At 46.1% G+C, this 24,966-nt stretch overlaps 1 protein-coding gene across 1 annotated transcript in view; it reads left to right on the top strand.

Annotated features, from left to right (window-relative positions):
- Positions 1–24,966, top strand: part of SPOCK1 (SPARC (osteonectin), cwcv and kazal like domains proteoglycan 1) — a 508,642-nt gene that overhangs the window by 318,828 nt on the left and 164,848 nt on the right. The window contains exon 3 of the mRNA XM_037508344.2: positions 16,025–16,139. Coding sequence (XP_037364241.2) covers positions 16,025–16,139 — 115 coding nt within the window. The remainder of the gene's footprint in view (positions 1–16,024; positions 16,140–24,966) is intronic.

Consider the following 24,966-nt stretch of genomic DNA (forward strand, 5'->3'; position numbering starts at 1 on the left):
GACAGGTGATCAATGCCGGCAAGACGGAAAGGAGGGGCCTCCCTGGTGGCACAAGGGGTTAAGATGCAACCTATGAAGCTATCCACAACCACTGTAGCACGAGTTCGATCCCTGGCCAGGAAGGTGACCCACGTGGTGCAGCAGACCTCTCCTGACTCGCCCGCTGCTCGCTCCCCTCAGCAGTGTATTTCAGTCAGTCCACCTGTTCTGGTCCCCACTCTGTCTCGGTGAATCCTCTCACCCCCACAACTCTGGCCTGTACCCCAATTCTTGTATGTATAAATAAATCTTTTTTAAAAAAAGGAAGGAAAGGAATTGAGGTGAAACTGAGTGTAAAGGGAGAAGGAAATGATAGTGGAAAGGACGCAGCCATGTAGGGATGCATGCAAGTGTGGCCTGATCTTCCAGTTAAAATAACCCAGAAGTACATATGGGATTTTTAGATGCTAGTCTCTAATTGGTCATTGCTAGCAACTGAATGAAGATTGTGCAAGCACCGTGTAGGCTGATCACAGCACGCCCGCAGGGTGGGGGGCCTGCGCCCGCTCCTGGTGGCCGCTGGTCCCAGGTGGCTCTGGATCCTGGTCTGTCTGGATTCTTGCTCTATCTCTTCCAGCTCTAGCTGTTTCAGCAGGTTCTGTGTCCTTTCTTTACAAGTTCCCATCATCTTGGGGACACTCTGGGTGAGGCTCATGGGCCTGTGTAGAGATTGGCGGCCCCTCCTCCTCAGTACCTGAGATGCCACACGCAGATCTCAGTGAGGGTCTGTGCTTGACTAATAGATGACTCATTAGCTGTCAATTACTTCAGAGTGAACTCTGTTCTGCTGATTTCTTTTTTGAAGTCTAAGGGGAGAGGGATTGATAAATAGATGTGCTCTCATAAGGAATTAGCCCCTAAGGGGTAAATGAGCAAACTCTTGGCAAGGGATGACTTGAGGTGGAATGATGCCCCTGGAAGCATCCCCAGCAGATGCCCACTGAGCACACCAGACAGTGTCCAGCACGTCACTCCTCTCCTGCAGCCACAGGCCTGCCCCTCTGCTGGGGATACGCAGGCACTTCTGCTTCCTCTTAAAAGTATTCCTGATGTCCCTAAACTCATGGCTGTGGGAATTTGTTTTTTTCAAAAAAGATTTATTTATTTATTTATTTATACAAGCACTGGGTACAGTCAGAGCACGGGAGGGTGAGAGAATTCGCCAGAGCAGGGAGCAGAACAGGCAGACTGACGAAGTACACTGCTGAGGGGAGCAGCGGGCACAGCAGGAGAGGTCTGCTGTGCCATGTGGGACCCTTGCCCAGTGGCCCGGGATCGAATCAGCGCTGCAGAGACTGTGGGCAGCTTCGCAACCCAGAGTTCAACCACTGCGCCACCAGGGGAGGCCCAATGGCTGTGGGAATTTCTACCCCCACTGATGAAGCTTTGTCTTGCTCTGCTGGTTAATATCATTGCCCCAAACAGTAGTGAACTCTTTGAAATGTTGTCAGCTTGCTATTTAAAAATGACTTTAAAATCAGTGAGCTGTTTCTTTAATCCAAGTTCAAAAAGTCCTGGATTTAAACTGTGCTCCCCATGAGGGAAATGTCTTAGGAGGGAGCAAGGGGGCCCAGCGGGTCCGCTTTTGTGGCTGGGACTTTGAATTGGAATTAAGGCTCTTGCCCTTGTGGATTGGACAGCGCTCGTGAAAAGACCGGGCGGATTTTTTGTTGGTCAGAGGAAGGAACACAACAGGGAGATTTGTTGCTCATTTAAAAAACGATTGGGCATGAAATGAAAACTGTTTGGATTACACAGAAACACATCTTCTCATTAGCTTTTCAGGATCACAAAAGGCCTGATGGCTGGTTTAGCCCCAGCCAGTGGGATCCAGTGCCAAAAAAATCTCTGTTACAGACTTGCATAGGGAAGCAGTGTTTAGGAGAAAGGAAAATGTCCTTTATTTCATCATTGTCCTTCTCTCGCTCACTCCGTCCCATCTGTTTATGGAGCATCAGGTTTGTGGCCAGCATGACCTCACCTAGTGGCGAGGTAAGCCATCCTGTCACCTTTTCTGAGTTCAGGGTGTGGGGAAGTGGGCTGCAGGCTGGCAGAGTGCCACCGGCGGGGGTTGCTGCAGAGAGCAGGGCTTGGCCGGCAGTAGGGCAGTAGAGGTGACTCATTGGAGGTCTCCTGAAAGTAGACAATAGGGGCAAGATGATTTCAAGGCTGTGCTTTGGCTTAACAATGGCCTGATCGAGAAACCTGAATGACTTTTCGAAGACAGATCCAGTTTCAACTATTACAACTATGAGGACGACTTAAGGTGAAGCATGTGAGAGAGTTGAAACAAACATTTACTGAGGAGTCCCCTAGATCTTTGTTCAACATTCGACACATTGTCTTACCCAAACCTCCTAACTGCCATGTGGGAGAGATGCTACCACTCTCATTGGCAGCTTAGAGAGTCTGCATAATTTGCCCTAAATCACATAGCATCTAAGGAGCTGAGCACAGGTGTGCAACTAGATCTGTATAGAGCTCAAAGTTCATGTTTCTTGGCTCTTTCTGTATAATTCATATCACACATTGGTGATTTTCTTCTGTGAGCAAAGATGCTATCCAGGAAGCCTGACACCCAGGTTGTCTTGGCCTGTTCACATTCAACTCAGCAACTTGAGCAATGGCTAGTCAGGCCCCCCATGTTGAAGCAGAGCCCCAGGCCTGTCAGGGCAAGGTGATATAGTCATGAAAGTGAGGACATGTCCAGTGCAAGGCAGCCTGCAGTGGCTGGCACACCTCAGTTCGACCTCATCCCATTGCTCTCTCCCTCAAGACCCATTACTCTATGGATACACTTCAGAGAACTGGTCATTCTAGAGCTAAGTCTTGGTCCATCCCAGCCAGGTGTCATTGGAAGCCTCAGGTGTCCCACACTCCAGGGTCTATTCTGCCTTCGGATTTTTACAGTTCTTCTCCTGGGAGGTTTCTCTACTGAGCTTCACAACATTGGCTTCTTGTCAGACTATGGGTTGAGTGTCACCTCTTCTGAGAGGTCTTCTCTGACCTCTTCATCCAATGTGACCTCCTAGAGCTTTCTGTGGCATTCCTCTTTTAAAATTAGTTGTGCAACTCTTATTACTATATTTCTGTATTCTTCTATATTTCTTCTTCTCTCCTTCTTGCCTTCTTTTCTTCCCTTCTCTTCCAGCCACTTCCCCTTCCACTGTATGTCATCCCTCTACTAGAATGTCAGTTCCTTATGAGAAAGGGCTTCTGTCTGACTCATTGCTGCATACACAATGCTTAAAATAGTACTTGGCAAGTGAAAGGAGTTTCATAAATGTTTGCTGAAATAATGTCTTAAAGTCTTTTGTATATTAAAGGTCGATGGTCTGGAGGATGGGCTAGGGATTCTTCTACCTCTGCATCTGTAAGACCTAGAAATCCCAGGTTCAATGATCCATCCAGAAATGTCCCTCAAAGAGTCTATTCAGCATCAATTTGCCCTGTCTGTTGGAGCAGACACCTGTCAAAGGTCTCAGGGTTCAGAAATGCTGAGCAGCATTTGGTTCCTGGAGTCAAGAGCAGGGTAAAGTAGCCATTAAGCCTATGGATCTGGAGCCATCTGTGTACTCATTTGGCTGCTGTCATCGAACCCCATGATATTCCAGACATGGTTTAGGTGAGGAGCACATAGTAAGGAGGAGGGCTTCTTTGGTCTTCTAGGACTTGACATCTGCTTTATTGAGACAGACTTGAGTCACATCCTAGCCTGACCACTTACTAGTTGCGTGATCTTTGGCAAATTCTAAGTTTGCTCATGTCAAGAGGAGATGATACACGTCTCATAAAGTAATTGTGAGAATGGAATCATTCTTTATATTGGACCCTGCAATCTACACACTCAAGGAATGAAAGCATGCCAGGTATCTGAGGGTGTGTGAGTTGTCCAGTGTAACCAAAGGTAGAGTAAATGTTGGAGAATGAGGAGAATATGGGAAGGAAAACTACATTCTTGAAGTGTAAACCAGACTGCAGAAGACAGAGTCATGAGGCTCTTTATTAAAATTAATTTTGGTATACAAACTTAAACACAAGAGCAGCAGTTCCCCTCTGTTAGTGAAAAACAAAACAAAACAGAACAACTCTGCAGCCATTATAGTACCCAAAGATGATTATTCCTCTGTCTTACCTGCTGGGTGCACAGTATTTATTGCCAAAGAATGAAAATGCACATGTGTAATCCTTGTGTGTGGTCTGCATTTGTCTTAGGAAACCTCATAGGCATGTGCCCATTATTTATTGTTGCGTCTTTCTTCCATGTGCAATTAAGACCTGATTTATGTTTTATATTAACACTCCAGACCTTACCTTAGAGTAAAGGAGGTAATTGGCCATTGAGTGATGCACTAGTAAAGAGACAGGCAGGAGAGAGAGCTGGTTGTAGACCGGTTGAAATTGTGAATTTCTTAGCTTGTTTAAAGATGTGTGCAGAAAAGTATTTCAGCAATGATTGAACAGTGTGGGGCACAAAAAAACAGGGGAACAATGGCAATACACAAGACTTATGTGATATGACACTTATGAAAACCTACAGTGAGAGATGCAACCATTCTTCTCTCAGCTTGAAGTGGTTTCTTACAGCTTAGAAGGTGTCTCTAAAAAAACCCAGCACCAGTCGGCACTAACTTTTGTTGTGATTGCTTAATGTTATCAGTTAAGGAATGGAATTTAATAACCTTGGGAACCATCCCAAGAAAGCAGAAATGAATCTTCCCTAATTGGAGAAAGAAAGGACTTGGAAATGAATAGTCTCCAATTACCCACTTATAAATCCAGAGCCAAGTATTTTAGAAAAATTAACAGTAGGAGGGACAAAAATAGTAACAGCTTCAATTTTGATATTAATACCTGGGGAGCTATAAATGCTTTGTAAGTCATTTGTAAACTGCCCCCAATGCTCAGCACATTGAAGGCTCTCAAAAAAAGGCATTTGATTATACGTGGGGTCTGTGTTGTGGAAAACCCCAGGGTCTTTAACCAGTGATATTGAGATGTCCGGAAAAAGATAGCTTGGGGAGTCTTCCCAGGGGGCATGGGGTGCAATTCTGATTAACCCACTTTAAGTGGAGCTGCGCTCTGTTCCCTTAGGAACGAACAATTTGCTTATGAAGGTTCTTTGTGTATACTTTTACTGCTATTGGTTTTCAGCCTTAGATATCAGTACCCTGGAGAGCTCTCCACTTCCTTCTAGGACTCTTTAAACTTGGAAAACACTTTCAACCCTTCTCAAATGTTTCTGCCAAAGAACCCTTAAGATACAGTAAAAAGTAAACACCTACTCTGAGGTTCAGGGGACAGAGCCCTCTGTGAGCATGGATATTTTTTGAAGTCTCTTCTACAAATTTATATAAATTTTGCTTTCTGCTTCATAGTAGATCAGTGATTGCCTTAATATTTAAAAAAAATTTTAAATTACCTTCCATCTAGTAAAAGAGATGCTTCAGAGAGAGGCACTGTAGATTTGCATGTCCTTGTTTGGCATAGAGTGAGAAGCCAGGGGTAGGTTGGATTGTGAAAAACAGGGAACGGAGAGCAGGCTGTGAGAGGCACCGATAACCTGGGGCTGCTCATTTTCCCTTCATCGGCTGGACCTTAGACTGTTCAGCGAAGTTGCTGGTGCATGAGCGCTGCACTGCTTCATGAGAGCTCTGTCCCAGGTTCTGCTCTTCAGGATCCACATGACAGAAGTGACACCTTGCTCCAAATCTCCGAGAGGTCTTTGAGCACCCACTTCTGCAATATGGGACAGACCTTCCCTAAAGACTTTACTCTCTTGGATTCATGGAACACCTGACCCTGTCCAGCTCTATGGCACAGGACAGGGGGCAGTCAGATCAGAAAGCACCAATCTTGTACATCAAACTTGCCCAGTGAATCCTGCCTGCCCATTTGTCTCTATCATGCCCCGTGTTACCAGCCTGCCAGGACTCCAGCCTTCTTGCATCAGCAATGTTTACCAGATTCTTTTTTTCTTAACCAAATTCTTTTTCTCCCTAGCCTTTTACTGATTGTGCCTGAATATAGGCTCTTGGGTTATTTTAACATTCAAACTCATTGGCTCTCCAGTAGACATTTTTCAAGGCTCAAAGACTTTGTCCTTTGTCTCTGGTAGTGCGTCTGGCTCTAAAGCTCTCCTCTTTCCTCTTCCCACCTCCCCCACCCAATATAATAAGTTTGTGTGTAAATTTACTTTGTCAGTTTATAATAAGGCTTTACTTTAAGTCCTTAGTGCACAGAATTTAGGGGGGATAAAAAGGTAGTCATTCTTCATCCCTAGAGCTTATAATCTTTGCAGTGAGACAAGCAGGACTTGACTTTACTAGAGATATATGGACTCCTTATTGTCATATAACAGGTGAGTGGTGGTATAGATCTGGGTAATCAGCAGAATTTTTCTGAGCCAATAACCCCTTCATTCAGACATTTAGAAACTTTAATGTTTCTTGCGGAGCTGAGTCCCATATTTGAGGTTGGAAATGGCACCCAGATCTTGAGTCTCTGAAATGTCTAGGGTCCCCTGCTGTATATACACCTATGCCCTGTGTTGTAGAAACAAGGTAAAAAAAGCTGATAAGATGGTGAGAATGAAAACAGAACATGTCCAGGCCCCATGCTGGGGGGCTTTCATGCATTATCTCATCAGGGTCTCCTCACAGTGACTTCACTCCAGTGAAGTCTCTCTATATTAACCAAAGTCTAATTAATTGAGGAATCTTCCAACATCACAGAGGCAGGAAGAGGCACAGCTATGCTTCTCTCACACCCACATTTCTCTAATCCAAACCTTGGACGCTTTACTTTTAAACGCACTAAATTAACTCATGGAGTTTCTCAGCTTCCCCATTTTTACATGACCAGCAACTAGGTCTGCTGAATGATCTGGAGGAAAACCCCCTATCTTTTACAGTTATTTAAATTGCATTAAAGTGAAGCATAGGTTAAAAAACAAAGATGGACTTTACTAGCTGCAGTCTTCAAAGTCTGCATTTTTTTTCTGGAAATATTTTTATTGTGCTTTTCCTATACTCTTGTTCTCCTAGATATAGAACTGTTTCTTTTATATTCTAAGTAATTCTCCTTTGCTTGTAAATGTATTAGGAATGATTTCTGTCACTTACTGTGACATGGTATCCATGTACCTTGCTATTGTAACATTTTAATACTTTCTGGCCATTTTGGTGGATGAGTTTGACTTCTCCGTGGATGGTATCTTGACCCTCTTTTGGGAGATGAGGTCATTTGCAGGTGAGGTCATTCTTTGTGTGACCCTGAATGGTCACCACTGGGCTTTGGCATCTCTCCAATGGACTCAATACACACTTCACAGACCCCTTCACAGAGGGAGCCACAGTGTTCACCCGGTGCATGTTGTTTTTTAAATCTGAGAGAGAGAGAGAGAGTTAAGTCCATTGGGCCCAGCATTGCCTTTAAAGAAAAATTTTAGTTCTGTAAAAGTAACTTAAGTTTATTCAAATATCCAATAAATTGGCTTTGACTTCTGATAATGCAATGTTTTGATAACCGTAAGTTCTTTCTGGGGTCCTTGGCATGTGATTCTGGGGAGATGTCGGTATGATGCTGCTTGTCTCTACATCGTCCCCTTTTCCCCCATCATAAGATGTTCTCATGAGTGGCCTGGCATCTCTGGGCCTCGGCTGTTGGTGTGAGACTTACCTAGACTAAAATGCAGACCTAGCAGCTGTGTAACCACACACAGGTTAGTTAGCATCTCTGCATCACTTTCCTCATTGATAAATTCTTATTAATAATTGATAAATTATAATTTATCATTGATAAGTAATAATTAACTGATTGCCACTTCCATTTCCTCATTGGTGAATTTGAATTATAGTGCATTGTTTTAAGGTTGGTGGATGTCACTGTGTCCACTGCCTGTCCCCTAAGGAGATGAGTATTCTATAACAGAGTGCTTCCTCCTTCCCTCACTCATCTTGGTTCTTTTCCCCTTCTGTCCTTACTCCTCCACTTCCCATTCTCACTTTTAAGTGGAAGGCACTGTCTCAGTGACGCAGAGTGAGGGTCCTTGTCTCACCAGCCCAGAGCATCTGGGCCGCAGGGGAAAGTGGGAGGTGATAGCTTTGAGAAGAGGGCACTGACCGGCCAGGCTAATAAAATGCCATGGCCTGTGATTTTATGGAGCACAGTTCCACAGCTGTTCCAGTCGACGCCGCTTAACACCTTCTTCTCTAATGACCAGGACATGTAAATGAGCCATGTTAGACTTATCAGTGATTGCACAGAGTGTTTGAGTGTAAGCAGAGGGACAAAGCTCTTTCCAGACACTGCCATTCCTTCCAGCCAGCAGATACCCTGAACGCTTACACATCAGTGGCAGATGACAACATCCCTCATGGCTGGACACTGGCGCTGGCCCGGGCATTGGTTGTGACTTGTCATTGTCTTCCTACAGCAGTACATTGTCTGGAAGCAGGAGACTCTGCCTTTTTCAGGGAATGTTTCTAGACCTGTCACTGGCAGGCAGCATCAGTATTAACCCTAGGGCTGTAAGGAGTCTGAATTCATGCACAGGTTATTGCAGATGTCACCCCTAGGAGATAAGGGATAGTGGGATAGTGGGAGACACTGAGGCCCCAAGTGTGTGAGGGGGATCTGGGGCTGGTGTGGGGGATAGGTTTCTTTTCAAGGAAATTAGAATGGGAAGGGCAAAGGGCAATTGCTTTAGAAGCAGACATACCTGGTCTTGAGTACTTTTTTTTTTATCAGCTCCAGGGGATGTGGTGCATTGTGTGTGTATGTGTGTGTGTGGTTTTTTTTTTTTTATCAGCTGTGTGATGTTGGGAAGTTACTTTGCCATTCAAATCTGTTGTTCTCATCATTAACTTGTTTCTTCACTTAATGAATCATAAACATCTACCTACATTAGTTCATATAGGTCTTTCCCTGTAGCTGGTATGTAGACTGAATATTTATGTATCCCTCTCTCCCTCCCCCAATTCATACGTTGAAGCCATAACTTCAGAAGTGGGGTCTTTTAGGAAATTACTGAAGTTAAATGAGGTCATGAAGGTGGAGCGCTGATCCCATAGCATTGGTCTCCTTATTCCCAGACCCCTAGATAGCTCGTTCACTCTCCTTGTGCACTTAGACATGACTCATCTGGGAAGAAGGTGTTGCTCTCCAGAACCTGATGCTGCAGCCCCCGAGCTCAGCCTTCCAGCCTCCCTGATATGAGAAATAGACTTCTGGTCACCTTTGTGGGACACCTGACACCCTGTCAGACAAATACTGAAGGACATTCAAGTTGTTCATAATTTCCCTTGGGATAGACCATTGACTCGCACATTTTTGCCTAACAGGCAGACTTGTTGGCTTATAGTTTGTTTTCCTCCCTTAATTATTAAAATTTTCTCATACACCAAAAAGTTGAGGGAATTAGATAATAAATTCCTACATAGCCATTCTCCTCTATTTTCTATTTAACAGTTGTTATTTAAGGTCATGACTGAGAAATTGCTGTTACCAGCTTATTCCCACCTGCCCCCCCCCACACTCACACACACACGCGCACACACATGCATACACAACATAAGAGTGAGGATACTTTCAATTTTAACACAGAAAGTAAAGAGTTCTCTGTCCTTTGGTTTGAAGGAGGAAAAATGTCTTTTCCTAAGAGGGTTCTCTTAGCTCAGATGCCCTTTATTTTATTCTTTTACCCTCTGCTCCTGTGTCCTTGCCCGTGTCATGCTCTCGCCTGGTCCCATCCCCCAGGCCTTGGGCTGTGTAGAGGTAGAGCTGTCTGTATCACTCAGCCGTCTGTCAGATTTACACTCATGGCCAATAGGCCCCTTTGTGTGGACTCAGAGAACTTGGCCATCCCCTTGATTTGAAAACTGAGAATGTGACAGGGCTTTCCAAGCTGCCATGCTGCCCTCGTTCCAGCAAAATCCTATGGGCGGAATCTTTTATTTTGTATTCTGTGAGGTTCTTGTTGTCAGCTAGTAAATAAGTCCCTCTGGAGAGTGGGGGAAGCAAGATGCATGCGCGGGTTACCATGGGGACAGACAAGCTGCAATAAATGTTTGGGATCTTAGCTTGACGAGGTTTTAGCAGTTTGGAGTAATTTCTCTGTCAATCATCCATTAAGTCTTTCCTAATGAATCAGTAGGAGTGTCTTCGCTGTTCAGACGAACCTCAGATGAGCGTTGATTTGGCCATAGAGCAATCTTAAAAGCTACCAGGAGGCCACCGATAATCATCAATATGTCAGCTTTTTGCAAATGGAGTGGCCTTTTATCTGAGCAAGTTTCTGGGTGTCACCAGAGTGGCCCACAGGTTCATAAGGCTGTTCTACCCTAAGTCTCTGCTTTTCTATCTTACTGATAGGATTGTTGCCTCCCAGAATCCCAAGTGGCTTGATACACGCAGAGGGAGCCTGGAGGTCCTCAGAGGAGGAAAGGGGGTGCTAAGAGGTGACCACTGGGACCTCTACTCTGACATCCCCTCTCATTTGGAGGGTATGCAGCATGTCCAGTCATATCAAGACACCTCTTCTTAGGTAAAATATATGCAAAAGGTTCTCTCTTCCTACCAGCTTCCGCCAGGGGGGCCCCAGACCTCACCAGGTTTCACAATGCCTGTCTTGACTGTGGGATGCGGAGGCCATGCCCTGGCCCCAGAGTCCCACTAGGGGCCTTCACGATGCTGCTGCCATCTCTTCCACCTTACCATGTGCCGCCTCTGCTGCAGCCGGGAGAGACACTTCCAGTCCCCAAGCTTGTTGTGACTTCTCTTACCCCTGAAAGGGTGCTTTTTTAAACTCGGAATGTTCTTCCTTACCCTATTCCTGCAGTTCAGCATACTTTGCTATAGATGTTAGTCTCTCAGGAAGTCTCACCTGATGTTCCGAAGGGCGGCGTGAGGTAGCTCTCCTCTCGCAGAGCACAGGACTGCTGCCTGTAGTCTCTGTTGAGCTGTGAGCTGCTGGAGGGCAAGGGTGGCGTCTGGTTCATGCTAGAATTGCTGCCTCCAGCCTGCGAAAGAGGCCCCGCCGAGGACGCTTTGCAAATACTAATGGGATAAACATAAGCATGTGTCACGGCCCAGGTGACGCAGGGCTGCTCTGGTCAGCTCTGGTCACTGCTGCCTCTGCCTACAGGATGTACGCTAGAGGGCTCGATTCAGGATTTGAAAATCAATGTTGCTAATTAAAAAATAACTCGAACTGAAAAACAAGTTCGGAAACAATTAAGATAATGAAAATATCACTACCATAATTGAGACCAAGCAGCAAACTTAAAAAATAAAATTAATTAAAAATAAAAAGCTTACATGAAGTCAGTAATTAACTGGCTTTTGAATTCAATGTTTTTCAGCTCAACAAATCTTTCTTAAAATTCATTCATTCTTCTTTTGTTTTCCTTTGAAAAAAGTTTTTTTGTACAATGTTATTTAAAACATGAAGTGATGGCGTGTCAGGGCCCAGGTGACACTGGGCTCATTTTTCAGGTATGGGCAGGAACGCAACATTAGCCTCCCATGGGGTTATTTTCTGTGCTAGGCATGTTATCCTGCTTAAGACCATGTCAATCTCCAGGAATCATGACCGAAGAGGTGCAGGGGACACAGGACTTTAGTGTCTTGCAGTGACTGTTGCTTCCTGTCACCAAGGGTGTGCTGGGGAGACACTGGGAGCATGGGCTCCAGAAGTCATTAGCCCTGGACAGGGAAGCTTCAGCCCCCTCCAGGGCTGTCACCAACTGCAGCTCTCTCCTACCTCCTCCCATGCACAAAGTCCCTGAACCTTTTTAACGGGCCTCTCAAATGCCACTTACTATTCAGTCCCTTATCGTTCGCTTTGGAAAGCGAGCCTCACAGCCCTGTCCAGGATGGTGCCAGGAGCCTTTCAGCAGTGTCACCAAGCCCCTTGGGGCCACTTGGAAAAGTGTATTTGGGAGGCCCATTGAAATGGAAACGATAGCCTCTCTGCTCCTGGTCCTCATCCCCTTTCAAGCCCAGTGTTGCTCTTTTCCCAAAACAAAATACATTCTGGTGATTCAATGAATGCTGGCAGCTTGCTTTGTTACTATTTTGCTATTCTATGAAGTCTGCTCACTCTAAATAATTTGCATATGTGTTTGAAGTTTTTAGAGCCTGGTAATTTTAATAGCCTATTTCTCTATGAAATTGTTAGTATGTCTATGGAGTGAAATAGCTGATGATTTTTATTAGTATTTTTGGTAGGAGTGTTTTTTTTTTTTTTTAAAGAAATATTAGCTTTAAGAATTGGAGGAAGGATGATCTTATGGTAGTTGTCCTGAGGGAAGTGTAATGGATGGAAAGTTTGCAGAAAGGAAATTGACCAGACCACCAGTCACTTGACTCATTTGGAGGGTGGCGGCCTTTGGATGAAGTCAGCAGAGGGTAGTCCAGGATGGGGTCCCTCGGTGTGGTGGAAGCACAGGGGCTGTGTGTGTGCTACATCAGGGCAGCCTCGTGAGACCCAGGTCAGCAGCACCAGGCTCCTGGCTGCCCCATACTTTTACCCCTCAAGTCTCATTGTGCCTGGAGTGTCTCTCAAGAACCTAGTGCATGTGCTGTACTTGGTGGGAGATAGTCAGCATTTTAAGAGACCTTTGATGCTGAGGGGTTTGGTTTCTGGTGTCAACTGAGTAGGTGTTAAACATCTTCCATACTGTTATTTGTAAAATGGGTATGTGAACAGCAGCTGCCTCCTTCGGTGGTTTTGAGAATTAAATATGTAATCCAATTAGAGGGCTCAGTTCACTGCCTGCTCGTCAGAAGCGCTGGGGTGAGTGTTAGCGATTGTCCTTGTCATTATGAAGCTTCATTCTCTCTGGGGACAAAATCCAAACACAAAAAATTAACAAACACTGATGAGCTACTTAACATGGTCCAGGTCTATGCTAAGCACTTACAAATATTAACTCATTCCTCATGACAAGGCTAAGCAATAGAAGGTACTGTTATTACACCCTCATCTTGCAGAAGAGGCAGCTGAAGTTCATGAAAGCTAGTCAGCAGCAGAGCCGACCTTCAGACGCAGGAACACTGGCCTGGAGTCTTCGCCCTCCCTGCCGCACTTGGCTGACTTGTCTTGAGATTGCACTGTTCACTGAGCCCTTCTGGGCTCAGTGTGGACTTTGCACATTTGTGAGATTGACTGCAGAATCCGAAAGCTAGAATGTGGCCAAAAGCTGGCCCGGTTGTGCTGCAGATTTTGATATTCCTTGGGCAGATCCACTCCGGTGAGAACCCCAGGGGTTCGGCGGCACTTGGCATCTGGCACGGAAATCTCTCCACTGGTGCCTGCGACTGGGGCTGCCAGTGGTGTGATCCCCAAGTTTCTTGAGAACCATGAGTGTCTTAATTCATCCTCTAGTGGCTGGAAGTGTGAGAAGAAGGGACAGCAGAGGACCAGCATGGTTGTTGATGGAGGACAAGAATAGAAAAACTGGAAGGAGATGCCATAAGACCATAAACCTGGCTCACACAATGCCAAGAGCTGGAGGTGGGGATAGGGGATTAGCATAGCCATTGACCCAGCTATAAAAAGGCCCCAAAGCCTAGATTACAAAGCATAAGATCCCAGCAGATATCATACTGCTGTAGGGAGTGTCTGGAGCACAGATCCAGAGGTAAAGAGTGAGCCCCTCCCAAAGAGAAGTCTGTCAGTGCAGTCTCTGCACAGGCGGGGACAGCACTCTCTTTGCCCACCTGTGCCTATGCAGGTGCTTCTTTTCACCAACTCTCTCCCTCCACAGGGCAGTAGTTTCCTGCCCGCCCATGACCTGCACCATGCCGGGGGCTTCTCATGGACCTCCCTCAGCAGAGGCCGCTCTCCTCAAGGTCCCCCGCCTGCAACCATGCAGGCCTCTCTCAGCAAACCTGTCCCTTTCCGGGCAGCTCTTCCTGCCCGCTTGTGTCTGTGCAAGTGTCCTTCATTCTTCTGTCCCATTCCCTAATAAACCTGTTTTTTAAAATATAACTGCCATCTCTGTCTCATGGAGACACTCTCCGGGGAAACTCGCCGCTGGAAGGGGAGCTCTGGTGACACCTTTCCCAGAGTGAACCCAAGGACCCTGCACTAGCTCCAAATCCATTAACTCCAGACACGGCATCATCGTCATCAGTGGTCATCTGGAAACTCTTCTTAACTGTTGTCTCATCTTGTTTGCATCTTGGCAAGTAAGTCAGGGTTGGCTGAACTGCCACCCTGGGGCCGGGAATGGAGAGCAGTTTACCCACCTGGTGCCACATCAGCCTCCTGGATTCTCAGGTGGGCACCCCTAGGAACTAAGAGATGACACCTGGCACTAGGAAGTTGTTGCTGAAAGTTTCTGGAAGACCCAGCCTCAGAGGACTCTGGGAGCCAACTCTTGCCTTGTAGAAGCAACCCTCAGCTACCGAATTGCTGGGAGTGAGCCCCTTGTCTCTGGGGCTCTAGTCAGCCTCTCCCTGGTCTTGCAGCCTGTTTCCCTCCACTCACCTCCAGACAGCAGGCCACATCTTTGTGGAGTGGGCTCTGCCTGGTGACCCCCCCAGGAACAGGACCCGTGTCTTGTTGCCGCCCCGATGAGCCGAAGAATACCCCCTGCTTTTTGTTTTATAGTTGCTGAAGCTGCTGCAGCTGGGGCAACTGCCCTAAGCTGTTCAAGCAGCAGAGATGGCACTGGATGTTACTTGCTCAGGCCCCTGGAGAAATTCTCGGCAGCCAATCTGACAAAAACAGTGTTGAGATTCTGGGGGTGGGGTGCTGAGAGTAATGATGACTGCAGAGGGATCGTGACAGTTGAGGGAACGGTGGCATTGGTGGCATTGGAGCACTGGAGTGGTTCTGCTGTCTCTGCCAGGATGCAATCTGTGTAACTGAACGTTTGCGTGTGGGGGTTGAAGAAGACTTGGGGAGACATCTCCTCCCTTGGCTTCAGAGAGCAGTTACGAAAGATTTACCACCTAATAGGCTTTGGGCCCCCTGAGCTGGGAGATGGCTTGGTTGCTTTTGTTTTGCAAAGAATTCCCCGAGGCCTCTCCCCTGCCTGAGAGCAAGTGCACCTCAGCCAGCTGAGTGCTGATTAGCCCAGAGCCTGCTGCTCGGCCTGCTCTAGGAATGGCTGTCTTTGGAGACCCTTTCTGAGCTACTTGGTTGAATCAGCTTCTGCCCCTTCTCATTATTCCCACCTACAAACCACACCGACTCCTCAGATGGAATATTTTAGGATTGCCCAGACTTGCCTCCCTCCCGGGGCGCGTGCCGGCCACCCTGCGTGGATGGCCTTTTCTGTCTGGGTTTTTTTGAAATCCTGCCCACACTTCAAGATCCAATTCACATATTAATGCTTCATTAATCCTTGCCCCAGAAACTGATCTCTCTTTTTCTCTGGAGCTGGCTTATCATTTTATATGCCCGTCATGGCCCTTATCTAATTCTGCCGTGCACAATAAATATGCATGTGTGAGCTTTCTTCCCTCCTTCCCTATTATATTGTAACTTTGCGTGGCTCCAAACTGTCTTGCGCATCCTGAAGTTCTTCACAAAACTTAAAATAGGCTTATTTATGCACATAGTTCGTGTTTGTTGAACTGAAGCCAAAAAAAAAAAAAAACTGTCCCCGAGGACTTTTTACGTTGTAGGAAATCAGTAAAATTAGGCATGGATGAAGTTGGAAAAAGCAATAGCGAGACAAATAACCAGACAGGGAAAAGCAGCTCTCGGTCCTCTGAGCATGTACGATGCTAAAGGATTTTTAAAGAGTAATCTGTACCCAAGATGAAGATGCTGCCGCTCCCCCAGGAGCCAAGCCAGCGCTGCTGAAGAACATGTATGCAGTAGACGCAGAATTCCAATCCCCACAAAGCCTCAGAAAGCAGCATGGGGTGCAAGCACAGGGTGTATTTATTTCCCACTCATTTATTAGAGAAGTAGAAATTCAGTTTCCCTGGAGGTCCTAATCCCCCTCTTTTTCTTTTTCTTCAGCCCTGGACCCATCCAAAGACCCCTGCCTGAAGGTGAAATGCAGCCCTCACAAGGTGTGTGTGACCCAGGACTACCAGACTGCCCTCTGTGTCAGCCGCAAGCACCTGCTCCCCAGGTAAGGCAGGAGGCAGGGAGGGCCACTCTCCAGCTGGCAGATCTGGGGAGCCCATCTCTGACGGAGGTGGGGGAGGGAGAGCAGATGCTTCTGTGGTTGTCATTTCGCATACTCTGGTGCCTGTGTTCCTGCTATGCTGTGAATCTTACTTCTCAAATGCAGATTCACAAAGAACTTCTATATCTTTATTTCCTTTAAATCTACTTTATTTGCCTCTGAGCACTCATCTGAGCAGATTAACAGGAAATCCCTTCTTGGTCATTATGGGGACCCGCCTCCTCCTGGGATGACCCCAGGATCCTGAAAGCTTGTAGCCAAGAAAACAGGACTGGATTTTTAATCTGTTGTCACTGACATTCTCGCCTCATGTGATAATCTTTTGGGGTCCATTGAGGTCTGGGGGCCCATTGCTTCCATGTCCATATAAGATATGGGTGTGCAGGGTGCCCTGGACTGGGGTTCCTCCCTCCTAAGACCCCCAACACCACCATTCCTTCTGAGAACATGACTTGTTCTTTCCAAAGAGGGGAGCACCTCTTGCCTCCAGCCCCCAACCCTGGGAGGGCTCCCCCTTTAGGGTCCTTAAGGCAATACCTCTTTCTCCTACCCACCCCAGCATTATCCTGTGGGCTCATACTTCTACAAATTTCAGAAACAGTCCTTGAATTCAGACTATATCTGCCTTCATTCCTGCAAAAAAATGCTCAGTGCACCAAAACAGGCATACATATACATAAAAATCCGGCTCACTTAGAGAATAGGGTTGGATGGGGTGTGGGGGGAAAGGCGATTTCTTCGCCTCTTCCACCCTTCTTCCTGTACTGGCGGTGCACTTGTGAAGCTTGGACTTGGGGGTTACACTCTCTGCTCTGGATTATACACCTTGATCTGTGGTCATCTGCACTGTACCTTGACCTTGGGCAAAGGAAGCCCCTTTCTAGAATTGAACTCCCACTGGAATCTGCCTCCTCACTGCTTTTGAATATTAGTCTGGGACCATGCAGGATGGGTCTTGTCCCATGCCTTAGTTCTTCCAGGTCTGAGCACTGCCAGTCACTGTGGCTGTTCCTCTTGGGATGTATTTTTGTTTTGTCAATCCCCTAGGTGGTTTCTTCTGAACAGGACTGGAAAGTCCACCCTCTGAAATCCTGGTCCACAAAGAAACAGTGACGGGTGGTGTGACTGCCCGAGCAGAGCCCCCATTCCCTCCATTTCTGCAAACATGGCACCTGCGGCAACACCTAACTTCTGTGGCCCTCTAAAAATAGGCAACCTTTGTCTCTGTGAGGTCAAGCTGTAAGGTATTAGAATGCACTTTCCCTTCCCAGACTAGAGTGTCCTCCTTAGAAGTAAAGGGATAGATCCACCCCTCCCCCCCCAAATCCTGGTAAGGTAGGATTGTGCTCATACCCCCATCTCTGAATTCTTCCAGCTCTTTTGTCAAGTTAGTATTTATTTTGTCTCCTTTCTAAAAATGAGGGAATAGAGGCAGAACGAGGCCTTATTGATTGCGTGTACATCTAGTACATTGCGCCATGATGTAAAGCCAGCTCACTCCAGGTCCACAGCTTACATTTTTCATCACAACCATATAATGGCCATGTCTATCCATTCATTCGTTGTCATGCAACATAAAGGTGTTGAGTACCTACTATGTGCCAGGCTTGGAGAGACATGGAAGCTACACAGGTAAACAAAGACATCCTTTTGCTACCCTTAAGGAAAACTGAGTTCACCTGGGAGTAAGATACCAAAAAAAAAATAATTTATCACTCAGAGTTTCTTTTGAGACCTACATGCCCTGAGAAAATTCTCCTGTCACATGTGATGTCTTCCTTCTCTAAAGAAGGGAAGATGTGGCTTGTCTGGCTGCAAATACCCGAAGACTTTTTGAGCTAGTTCCTTCCGTTATTCAGCTGTGGGAGAGTATGTCTGTTTGTCTGTCTGTATAAGTTGAAAAGTGCATTGCCTGTTCCTCCTAGAACACAACCTTTCATGCAAGTGCCAATCTAGAGACTTAGTTTTAAGCTCAAAACTGTTTGAGATAGAGGCATTACCCTCACCTACACTCAGGCACACCCAGGGGAAAAGGGCGCTATTCTGGGCATGAAATGTTTCTGTGTTGGAAGCACCAGCACTTTTTTTGCCTGTGTTGAAATGTAATCCTCATTGCCCCCTCATCTCCTGGTGACGACAGAATCTCAGTGACTAAAAGCGTGGATCCAAGAATGAGTCCCAGCTGAGCTCCATCCCCGGACTGGGAGATTCCCAGCTATGTAACTTTCCCCTTCTGAATATGTGCTGCTTCATCGTTTGTGTTCCATTGGTCATTGTGAAACCCATTTTACAGATGAAGAAGCACACATTCAGAAAGGTAAAGTAACTTGCCAAGGTTGCACACAGCTATCCACTTCTCTTGGCTTTGCTGGAGTGCATCCTTTCAGGATTCTTGCAGAGGGGGCTAATGGGTAGTAAATGTTGCTAGTCCTTGTATAGAGTGTTTAGAATAAGAGTTGCAAAAGATGATTGTGTGCAGTCTGTACCCAAGTGTCATGTGACAGCAAATCTTCCAATTACGGAAACAATTATAATAATAGTTATTATCAGTGTCTGAGTCATTCTGCTAGGTCAGGCAGGAAACCCCAAAGTTGCATGCTCTTGAGGTACATGTGCCTCACCCCACCCTACTCTGATGGTGGCTGCCTTTGCTGTTCATCCCCAGGAAGACCATGAGGTTCAGGGTGGGGATTACAGTGTTGTTTCTGCTGTCCTTGATTTACAGCAGGTGAGGACTTGTAGATGACTGCATTTCTGGTCGTAGGGCCCCATTCACATTGGAAAAACCACCCCATGAGGAGGCTTGACTGAGGTGGCGTGCCCACTGCCCTGTCAGGACTTGGAAGGTAGCCTGATCCACCAAGGACCCGCTGTGGTGTCCCTGTGGTTGTAAGGCCTGCCTCCTCCCTCTTGCTCTCAAGAGGCTGCATTATTCTGCCACATCAGCCCCATGCATACTTTTTCTTAGGGTCCTGGACATCTTCCCAGATGAAACATCTGTCCTTCCACATTCTACTTCAGGGGTCCCCTCTGACCAGGGAGACTGTTGACAACTCTGTTTATTCATCAATCAGAGAAGTAATTTCTCTCTCTGTGAAACATCTGTAGGCAATCCCGTCAGCCAGCCTGGCCTCTGCAGCAGCTCAAGAGGCAAATCCCGTCTGCCAGACAGTTGGGAGTGCACACATATGGGGAGGCGGCGGGGCCAGCCGGGCTGATTATGAGACTGCAGACTCAGGCTGTCTCTGCAAGCTGATCGAGGCAGGACAGTGAGCACATCAGCGAGAAAATTTCATTAGCTTTCCCTGCCCGCAGAGATTGAGCCGAGAAACTGTTTGACACACACATCTGTGACTGCACAGTGTTGGGGCGGATGAGCAAGCAATTTCAGGGGGCGCCAAGCGGGCTGACCAGCTCTCTCTGCTGGGATTCTTTGCCTTTATTAGGGGGGTAATTGGGTTTGGGTTACATTTGGTTTCATCTAGAGGCTTCAGCTCAACTCACATTCTCTTTGGTAATTCTTTGTTTCAGCTCTTCCTGCTAAGCTATATTGAGTGGGCTCAAAAGAGGGCACATTGTCAATCGTGTGCTCATCTTTCAGGTTCTCGGTCATCATGTGGACCCTAAAGAACAGTGTGAAAACAGCCTTGAGTCAGGAAACCTTCTGTTCAAAGATTTAAAAAAATTCTAATTTATTTGTGATATAGCAAGTTGATGTTTATTATAGAAAGTAGTGAAAAGTGAAAAGAATATGAAACAGGCAATAGTCAGTAACCTAAAAATAGTAATTGAAACCTCCCAGCACATTTCTTTTTTCTAATCATAGATTTTTTTTTTCCTTTTTTTTTCCTGTTGAAACTTAATGATCAAGTCGTGCCTGTCCTGTGCAAAAAATTTGTATTGAGCAATCTTGAATCAATATTTATAAGTGGGTATTTTTATGACACAAAAATTCTGTAGAGATAAAAATTTTAATGACTCTATAACATACTATGCAAAAAATTAACTTGAAATGGATCATAGACTTTAAAAGATAAGAACTTCTAGAGGAAAGCAAGAGTAGCAACACAGACACAGAAAACATGATCTATAAATGCCAAATAAAGATAAATCAATAAGTTGAATTGTAGAAAAAATTAAAAACCTTGATTTTTAAAAGACAGTTAATAAAAGATAAGCCACAGTGGAAAAAAATATTTGCAAAAACACATGTCCAACCATAGATCTGTGTCTAGAATATAATAAAAGCATCCATCCACACAAAGGCTCATCAGTGTTCATAGTAGCCTCATTTGTAATAACCAAAAGCCGGAAACAACCCACAGGGCCATCAACAGGTGGATAACAAACAATAGATTACAGTAGATTATGGCTCGGCAATAAAAAGGAATAAGCTATTGCTATATGTAAATGCACAATGGGTGAAAGAAGAGGGACCAAAAAAGAGAAAAGAATATATACAGCCTGATTTCCATTTACTTGAAGTTCTGGAGAATGCACACTAACGCATGGTGGCAGATCAGTGGTTGTCTCAGAGTGGGTCGATAGGGTGCCAGAGCATTCTTTAAGGCTTGGTAATGCAAAATGGATCCTTAGGGAAACAGTTAAGTCAGACGCTGGGTTGAGATGCAGAAGGTCCCACCCATCAATGGGTTTGCTTGGGGAAAACGAGCTTTATTTCAACAGTGTGCTATGCTTTGTTATGTAGGTTTTAAAAATGTCACCTTACGCTTTCTTTGAGAAAATGCCCTCTTAGGGGGGCAGAGGGAGGAACAGAAAGTAATGTAGCCTCCAGAGGGTGCCACTTTCAGGGCTCCATGCCACTTTGGACAGCGAGTTCTGATTTATTATTCTGGGTGGGCAGAAGGGGATGAGGAGGGGGGTGGATGTCTCCCTGCAGAACACTGAGCATTGATTTTACCTCTCTGTTGCCATTGATTTTCATTTGGAGAATGGAAAATTGAAGCATTTGTTTTGAGCCTTCCGGACAAGCCACATTCTCAAATTCTGCAAGTGTATTGTGAATGGGAGGAGAGGATGTCAGGGAGGGTCTTACGGTATCCGAGCTTCCCCGTGGAATTCTTCTGGGAGTCATGGGAACTAATCTGGCTTTAAATAAGGAGCGAGGACCCATCTTCCCAATGGGTTGGGCCTCTCCAATGTACTGGCTTTATCTCTGCTTCCTAATTATTGGTAATAACAATGAATTTTCCACACCAGCAAAGAATTCAGATCCAGTGGAGGCTCGTGGTGCAGTGGACCAATCTGAGAGCTTTTTGTCTTTTATGTGAACTTAAAAAAAAAAGAATCAAAGTGTTTGAGGTCAGAGAGAAGTACATCACAGAATGTGCCTCAAATACTAAACTCTCAGAGGATATTTGAAAGGATGACGCTTATTTCATCTCAGTTTTGTTTTACAACAAAGCACTGCCTCCTGCTGCAGGGACTTCGAATGGATTGATTATACATACACATATCTGGCTTGCTTTGGAAGATGCCTGGCCACATGGAGGGTAGGTAATTCCTAGGTGCTGGATGACTTTCTGGTGATTCACGACTCGAGCAAGGCCCCGCCAACTACCAAAGAGTGTTCATGCTTACATCCCTTACTACTATTTTACAGTTATGTTGCCCCAGCCCTTTCTCTCGGGAGCTCAAGCATTGTCCTGCATTCTGTCTTCTTGCAAGAGCATCTGTACTTGCCAGGCTCTGGATCTGGATAAGTGCAAATGAAGACGTAGCAGGATTTCCCTACTACGTGTTTAATGAACTTTACTGAGTTTATGGTTTGAGCCCACTTTTGAGTCACAATTAGAAAAACCATCACTGTGGTCTGTTGCTGATACCTTCCTCTGAGCATGGATGAAAGTGAAGGGAGAGTGGATGCTTCCAGAGCTGCCCCTTACTGACCATCTTCCGCACTTGGCATGCTTTGCAGAAGGGATCTTGCTGACTTCTCCCTATTGGGAGCCCCACTTTATAGATGGAACTAGTGAGGTTCCTTACATAACTCCCTTGATTGTACAAGGCCAGGTAGAGACAGATGTGGAATCAAAGTGGGGGAATGCCAAAAGCCTCCTCTTTTTGCAGAGTCCTGGGTGTGAGGTCTTTCTAGTGCAACTGCTCTCCCCGCAGTGTTGAAGCCAAGCAGCCCACAAGGCCATCCGATCCTGGACCTAGAGATTCTCACACATACAACCCTGGGGGTTTCTCTCCTCCTAACTCCTGCCCCGTGCAGAGTATATTGTTGTGGGGCAGATGTGAAACCTGTTTCCTTCTTCCTTTCTGTGACCAAAGCAATAATCCTGGGTTCTTTTCCCCCCTTTTGTTTTTCCAGAAGCAATCATCCAAACCACATGTCATTTAAACAGAGATTTAAGTGTTACTTTAAATCATAGCCAGTGTTTTTATTTTTAAAAGATTTATTTATTCATGCATACAAGAACTGGGGTATAGGCCAGAGGTGTGGGGATTGAGAGGATTCACCAGAGACAGAGCAGGGAGCAGAACAGGCAGATCTACTGAAATACACTGCTGAGGGGAGCAGCGGGCGAGTCAGGAGAGGTCTGTTGTGCCGTGTGGGCAGCTCCCTGGCCAGGGATGGAACTCGTGCTGCAGAGGCTGTGGATAGCTTTATAGTGCTGAGACTTAACCCCTTGCGCCACCAGGGAGGCCCAGCCAGTGTTTTTAAACAGTAGAAATACTGAATGCTTCTGCTCATCAGGTCCCAGCCTCTACCGAAGCCTCAATGAACCAGTTGGCTAACTTCTCTGTTCCTTTGTTTTCCTCGCTGCAGTGGAGGATATTGATTAGATGAGCTTGATGGCAAGAGCAGCAGAGAGTAAAAAGCAAATCATAATGGAGATGTGAATAATTGTATGGAATTTTAGTCTCTTGGAACAGCAGGGAGGGAGTGAGAGGCAGATCTTACATTGTAAAGCAAATTCAATAGGTGTTTGATAAATGCTTAAAAAATATATCAGAATCATGACTGCTGGTAAAATTTACCAGACCCATATCTTGCTGTGCTTTCTTTTCTCTTTTTTTTTTTTTTTTTAAAACCATGCTGCCTATACCAAAGCAGGATTATATCTAAAGATAGAGGTGGGTGAAGTCAATAACTTTATGCCTTCTGTCTGCCTGTTTCTGGGGATGCTGCTTCTGGGGGTGCTGCTTCTGGGGGGCAGTTTCTGGGGTGCTGTCACAGACCAGAGTCTCCTCTCTCCCCAGTCCTCTCCAGCACCAGGTTGTCACCTCCAAGTGCCAGGCCGCACTACTGGAGAAGACCCTCTTCCAGAGTGGGCAGTTCCTATTTCTAATTGACCCCAAAGTCCTGGATCATGGTCTGTCTGTCTGTTTTGAGCCACAGTCTATCTGTGGGAGGTTGAACATGTTTTATGGTGGAATTTCCAGCATATGCCCACAGGCAAAGTTGCTGAAAATACGGGTGTCTGTGCTGCTGGGAATGTTTACAGGGCCAGGGATTGATTGAATCAGCCCACTTATGTCCCCCTCTGTCTCTGTAAGAAAGTGCTAAGTGCTCTGTGGTTCCACCCAGGATGGCAGGGCTGCCTTATTCCGCCTGTTGGTGTACAGGGAATGTGCCAAGTGGCCTATTTCATGCATCATATCTAAGTGGCCTAGAAGGAGGAGGCAGAGGTGGGTGTGCTGGCTTTGAAGTGATAATCAGTAGGTGTGATTTCCACCAGGGCTCAGGGCTTGCTAGGTGATGCACAGGTGTGAATCATCATATTAGCACATCTGTCCCTAAACATCAAGAAACCAGACAAGCTCAAGACCCCCACACATCGCAGTACATGTGAAGTTGCCCACACACCCTGGGGCTACTTTATAGTGTGCGGGGAGAGCAGTATCCAGGTGGGCACGGCATCTGTGGCCCCTCACGGCACATGTGGCCCCCTTTTTGTCTTTTACAAAAGTTATCAGGTTGAATTTTCCCACTTCCACTCACTTCCATTTTAATTTCCTTAAACCACTTACCTTTGTCATTCATGAATCTACTGTGGGCTTGCTGCTCTGCCGCAACTCATCAAGGTCCCAATTCACAGGTTTTCAGATTAGACATTTTATGTCAGATTAATCCAACCAATGAACCGTGAAAGACATTCTTTATGGGTATCAGGCACCATAGTCGGGCCCATCTGGGACACTGACCACGCGGGGCCTGGGGCCAGAAAATGAACTGGGGATGATTTAGATGGGCATTGAAGGCTATCATTATGAGTACTTTTGTTTTAAATAGAATGTTCTCAAGCTAATGTCCTGTCTTTAATGTGGGAAGAAGGTGGGCAGAGGCAAGGCCGTCCATGCACAGAGGGATGGGATTGATAAAAGTTAATTAGTTTGGGGACCTTGGTATCTTTCCAAGGTACTCACTTTGAAGGATATTTTTCATGGGCACACATTGGAATGGATGTGGCTTTCTTGCGGAGGCGGGAAGACCCTGTGTCGGCCTGCCTTGTCCATGATCTTTTCACCTGCTTCCCACTGAGCTCCAAGTCCAGCTTTCCATGGGAGGGAGGAGGCCCTGGTTTAAATTTCTAATAGCCCAAGGAATTCCCAGGAGGAGGGCAAAGTGGTGGAGCTCCTTAGGATCTTTCTCTTGTAGATGCCAGGGGAGGCTGTCAGTGGGCTGATGGCGATGAAGGGCTATGGGGCTCAAGTCCCTCCTGTTCTAGCTTTAGCAGGACTAGCTCTCAGAAAACGGTTCACATGCACTGATGACTGTGGGGTCAAGGTCGTTCATTCA

Source organism: Talpa occidentalis, unplaced genomic scaffold, assembly GCF_014898055.3.
Source record: "Talpa occidentalis isolate TD23 unplaced genomic scaffold, MPIMG_talOcc4v2.1 talOcc4.13, whole genome shotgun sequence".
In the NCBI taxonomy this organism is placed as follows: domain Eukaryota; kingdom Metazoa; phylum Chordata; class Mammalia; order Eulipotyphla; family Talpidae; genus Talpa; species Talpa occidentalis.